Source organism: Eucyclogobius newberryi, unplaced genomic scaffold, assembly GCF_026437365.1.
Source record: "Eucyclogobius newberryi isolate DKJ021-1_F unplaced genomic scaffold, fEucNew1.0.hap1 SCAF_14, whole genome shotgun sequence".
Classification (NCBI taxonomy): Eukaryota; Metazoa; Chordata; class Actinopteri; order Gobiiformes; family Gobiidae; genus Eucyclogobius; species Eucyclogobius newberryi.
In genome coordinates this window covers 18,733,230-18,739,229 of record NW_027315768.1, presented here as the reverse complement: position 1 = coordinate 18,739,229, position 6,000 = coordinate 18,733,230, and the positions used below count along the sequence as shown (strand labels likewise).

Below are 6,000 nucleotides of genomic sequence, written 5' to 3'. Positions count from 1 at the left end.
AGGCTACATGAAGCTATTTATTTTTAATATATTTTGAAATTTCTTTTTATGTTGTTCCCAGCCTGTTTACAGCCTGTTACAGTTTGACACCACTGTTCTAGAGCCTCTTAAAAACACTATATAAACAGCAATACTAAAATACAACTATCCAATGCAACACAAAGCATTTATCATACAATTATTCAGTTCATCAATACCATTACCACATAAAATACTAAAGATACAAAATTAAAGTTAAAAAATACAAATTTAAATTCATAATCATCTTAACCTCTAAATATAAAATCAATGTAATCTTAATCATCGTCTTCTAAAATACACAAAGAATTACTAAATTAATAAACAACCTCACCAGAAAATGTCATGAGGGAAACAGCATGTTTACTGTCTGCTCAAAAGCCATGGGAGGAAGAGTGATGGTTTTAGAGTTTTCAACTCAACTGGAAATGTGTAGAATAAGGACTTAAATATTTTTTAAACTTGTGGAAACGTTTTATTATTTTAAACAAAAAATACCGTGAAATACTAGTCTCCTTGCCAGTGTGCAGGTATTACCGGTATGTCCCCTTTTACTGTACTTTTACTGCTTATTTTAATGGCAAATGCTAGGAAATATCTACTCCTTTGACGTCTTGGCAGCTGTAGATCAAATGATCAAATGCATTGGCACTCGTTTTTTATAACAAAAGGAGAAGGTGGGGCCGCTTCAAGGGCAGATGGAAGTCAGATGTTGGGGAGGCGGAGATCGATATGAACAGAAAGAGGATATAAAGGAGGAGACTGGAGAGAATCACAGTTGTGATAACTGCGGTTGTTGTTTGAAAAGCAAAACTGACGGAATACTTTCATTTATACTTATTACATGATTTTTGTAAGTGAATTGGATGAAATATCTACCTTGTGCAGGTCGACAGTGTAAGGTGCAGGGTCCCATGCCACTAAAGTGACGTTTTTGTAGATAGAGCTGGTGTTGAATCGATGTCGAGGGTTGGCCAAGATCTGAAAAGGACATCATATATTTTCTATGGTGGCAAAATGACTAAGAAGGCTACAATTGCGATCACACAATTTGGCAGCTATACTTTCCCTATTGGGATTTTCTGTTGACAATAATCAAAACAAATTGAAAATGTGGACACAGTCCTTTAAGCACATCATCATCATATTGATTTTTAGATTTCATACCACTGTTATGAACTCGAAAACCCTACTCTTCAGCATTAGATATAATAATAAGGATGTGTTTTTTCGAAAATGTATGAGGTTACTCTGACATGAGTGAAAAACACTTGAATGGTGCAAGTATAGCTGCATTATTAACTATAGGAACATGACACATATTTTTACCCATGTCTACGAAGCCCATTTCAAATGCTCAAAGCACACAACTCATTTAACCACATCTTCAGGGAGTCAGAGCGGATAATACTGCAGAAAATGCTAACATCATTGTTGATCTTTGTAGGCCAATTGAAGTACCGGTACTACCACTTTATTCTATCAAATAAACCCTAACATTGTATTATAACAGCCACCACAGCTGTAGTCTGCTCTGCACTGTTTTTGGCATCTGTCATTTTTAACTTATAAACGAAAATATGGAGCCGCACTCAAGGCAAGTCAACAAACTCCAGTCTAAGACATAAGATAACAGATAAAGTGAGAAATCCCTTAAGTCCGTGAACATAAGGGGTTGGCACAGCGCGCCATTATGAGCCCCCCCCTCACTCACCTGAGAGTTCATGATGCGTATCGTGGTCCTGTTGCCCACATCTCGCTCATATCCATCTGTCGGCGCTGCATTGAACCTTAAGACGGCGTCGTGCGTGTCTAAAATGGCAAACCATACAGATCATCAAGAAAAACTTGTCAAACGTCACAATAAATACTCAAAAATATATACGTTTTAATAGCATTTCAGGCGACAGGAAATTCATAGGTTACTGGTTAGAAATTGCTGTTTGATGAGAGCGTATCAATAAGACAATGTAGGAGTACAATACTAAATATTCAAAATAAAGTTGAAGATGTGGAGAAAAAAAAAAGACATACCAAGCCCCTGTATGTGGTGTGTGTGTGTGTGTGTGTGTGTGTGTGTGTGTGTGTATATGTATATGTATGTATGTATGTATGTATGTATGTATGTATGTATGTATGTGCGTATGTGTATGTGTGTGTATGTGTATGTGTATATGTGTATGTGTATGTGCGTATGTGTATGTATGAACGTATGTGTATGTATATGTATGTGTATGTGTATGTGTATGTGTATGTGTATGTGTGTATGTATGTGCGTATGTGTGCGTATGTGTGTGTATGTGTGTGTATGTGTATATGTATGTGTATGTATGAACGTATGTGTGTGTATGTGTGTGTGTATGTGTATGTGTATGTGTGTGTATGTGTATGTGTGTATGTGTATGTGTGTATGTATGTATGTGCGTATGTGTGTGTATGTGTATGTATGAACGTATGTGTATGTATGTGTGTGTGTGTGTGTGTGTGTGTGTGTGTGTGTGTGTGTGTGTGTGTATGTGTATGTATGTATGTATGTGTGTGTGTATGTGTGTATGTGTATGTGTATGTGTATGTGTATGTGTATGTGTGTATGTGTATGTATGTGTGTATGTATGTATGTATGTATGTATGTGCGTATGTGTGTGTATGTGTATGTGTATGTATGTATGTATGTATGTATGTGCGTATGTGTGTGTATGTGTGTGTATGTGTATATGTGTATGTGTGTGTGTATGTGTATGTATGAACGTATGTGTATGTATGTGTGTGTGTGTGTGTGTGTGTGTGTGTGTGTGTGTGTGTGTATGTGTATGTGTATGTGTGTGTGTGTGCGTTTCTACTTTAGGCTACGTTCAGCGTTTTTTCATAGATGTTTGTTTTGCATTGTATTGAAACTGTTTGTGTGAGCCGTTACCACGACAACAGTGTGACTACTGCAGAAAGCTAAATAATTATCACTGTCCACACCAAACCACTGTGAGAATGACTGAAGTGCCGTCTAGTGGTTTCTCAAGGTATTGCCAAATGATTTTTGATCACGTTTGATGGATTGCATTGGCAGTGATTACAACTGCAAGATCCCGGCACTTCTAAAATCAATCTTCTCGTTTGATTGATATGAGACCACTGATGATTGTTTTTTTTCAACCCTCAAACACCAGCTCTTGTTTGGCACAACCCTGATAGACATTCAGAAGAGCGCACATAGGAACATGTTAGATCACACTTCTCCCTGAACCATGCTCCCCACAGAGCGCTCCTTCAGATGAATATGCATGTGCGGCTTCTATAAAGGGCACAAGATGAAGTAAATAAGCAAATGGTGTTACCAAATGTTTGCTAATATAAAGAGAGGAGCACTTTATAGAACTGCTGTAACTGGATTATTCTATCGCTCTTCAGTCATGGCAGTGAGGAGGGACTTTTCAAAGCCGTGGTGGCCCTGGGGCTGACACAAAATAATTCTGCCTTAAACTGCACGAACAAACTCTTTGACATTGCCAATCACTCTCTTACACATTATAATCATTAACTTGCCCACAAACACAACCACACTATGAATTGGTTGGAGCTGGGATTGAATCAAAAACCTAATGGCAACAATGCACTATAGTACTAGTTAACATAAGATTAGTCTGACGATTCACTCCGAATTAAAAAAGGATAAGTGATTGTGGTGAATTTAACATCCTTAAGAAGAATGGAAGATTTTAGACATACATTTTGTCAAAAGAGGAAAACATAGCTGTAATAATTGAAAATATACAACTACAAAAAACACATTTATTTGCCTATAGTAGCAGAGTTAGTTAGTTGTCTATGGCTCTATTTCGAGTACTGCAAGGAGAGGTCATGAATACTGTTGCTCCTGGACTGTAATATATATATATATATATATATATATATATATATATATATATATATATATATATATATATATATATATATATATATATATATATATATATATATATATATATATATATATATATATATATATATATATATATATATATATATATATATATATATATTTATATTTATATTAACTTGAGCAGTTGAGCAGCACTAAAACAAAATACATGGTAGTTTTTAGTTTTGGTGCTGAATCTCTTTTGTCATGCTCTACTTTTGACCTCTGGAGACGGTGTGCATGGCAGCAGTCATTACACACTCCACACCTCCACCGGAGCCCCCGCTGTGACAGGAAATGGCTTTGAGAAGTTTTACTCAGTGGCATTAAACAGGGACAATATAACTTCTGTGTCATGGAGACGTGTTATCTAGTCTGGGAGAGACAAACTGTATCACTGTTTGCAAGGAATTCTACTTATGGAGTCGGCCAACTGACATTAAATGTTAAGAGAACTAGCTCATATAGGAATATTGCTATAATTATTATTGCTCTCAACACATTTGTTGGGCTGAATTAGAAGTATTCTTGTGTGATTTCCCTTTTCTTTTTCCTTTTGCTTCAGGATCACCACAGCTACATTATTTGGTCATCCTCTGCATTCTCACACCTTTATGTTCTTTTTCAGTACATTTTTTATCTGACAGCCCTATGCTCAACATCACAACAACCTATTAGTATATTCTATTATAAATCCTGCCAGTGTGGTCACTGTGAGCTACACTGCACCAATACTTAAGACCACCACATGAGGGCAGCCACGCACTGTATCCTCCTCTCCACAGAGTCAACCTTCTCAAAAACCTAAATCCAAACAAATTGTATTGTTCATTCATTGGTGTTGTGAAGAGGTTATCTAATTATCATGTTGCTTTTGGACAGTCAGAAGGACAATGAGGACACACACAGGCAATCAATAGACTTTGATTTTCTGTTGAGGCTAAATCTGGAGGAATAATGTAACCGAGGAACGGTGAGAAAACGTTTGATAATTAATCGCCTTAATTACAACGATTTCATCCTTCTTGGCTCGATAGAAAGCTAAATCTCTTCGGTGTCAGCTTTATAATGACCCTGCCACTAAAAGCGCATGTAAACGCTCTCAAAGGGGATGAACATGAACGGCATTGTCTTTTAACGTTAAACAAGGCTGTCATGTTGAAGTTGTGTTTAGTGTGTCGCTGGGTTTATTTTTTGCTATTGGCCTGACATCAAAATGCAAATACTGAAGGGGACAGTGATGCATAAGCAGAGAGTTGAAAACACTTGTCCATCTGTTAGATGAGGCTCTGGATTTAACACAGACTGCACTTTTGCATTTAAGGGATTAGGCATAATTCATATAGGTCTGAGTTTTATATGGCAGAATATCATGCCGCCATAAGGCCTGATATTGATGTTCTATTTTCTGCACCTTCAGAAGCAAATGTGCTACAAAATGCCTATATATGTAGAAAAGTATTCAGTTGTAGTTATCTCAACGTTTCGACTCATCCACAGAACCTCATGATAATAGCCTGTCCTGTTTGTATCTATTTGTTTGCACAGTATTAACTCGCGCCCTAAACTAATCTTCTTTGTTACCCTCACAGCTGCCTCATCACTGATGAGTGGCTGATCGGCATCTGACTGGCCTGAGCTGATCCCACACCTTGGCATCAAAATGCTGTTGTATATGACTCCTCTGTCAAATCATCTCTTCTCCCTGCTTAGAATCTTCACCTCACTGTGTTAAAAAGAGTGTTTCATGAAAGCAACGCAAAATGTGCATTTAAATAAGCCGAACATTGAGAAGAAAGAATTGAGCAAATGTTATGACACCACTTGACCCAAGTGGGCAACTACTATTACTACATTAATGTCTGACTGTCAAGAAGATTTAAGTATATTGCCAATTAAGAGCCGCATCTTTATAAATACAGTTGACCTTGTGCTGCCCGGTGGTGGAGTGGTTAAGGCACAGCACACATATGCCAGGCTCCAAGTGAGTTTGAGCTCCAAGCTTCTGATACTTTCCCTGACATTGTCTAACCCACATTGAGGAAAATACAACAAAGGCATCTCTGCAT

The 6,000-nt window shown here is 37.3% G+C and overlaps 1 protein-coding gene across 1 annotated transcript in view; it reads right to left on the bottom strand.

Annotated features, from left to right (window-relative positions):
* Positions 1-6,000, bottom strand: part of st6gal2a (ST6 beta-galactosamide alpha-2,6-sialyltranferase 2a) — a 40,655-nt gene that overhangs the window by 12,665 nt on the left and 21,990 nt on the right. The window contains exons 4-5 of the mRNA XM_072444722.1: positions 1,733-1,830; positions 898-999 (exon numbers count right to left, since the gene is read on the bottom strand). Of these exons, the coding sequence (XP_072300823.1) occupies positions 898-999; positions 1,733-1,830 (200 nt within the window). The remainder of the gene's footprint in view (positions 1-897; positions 1,000-1,732; positions 1,831-6,000) is intronic.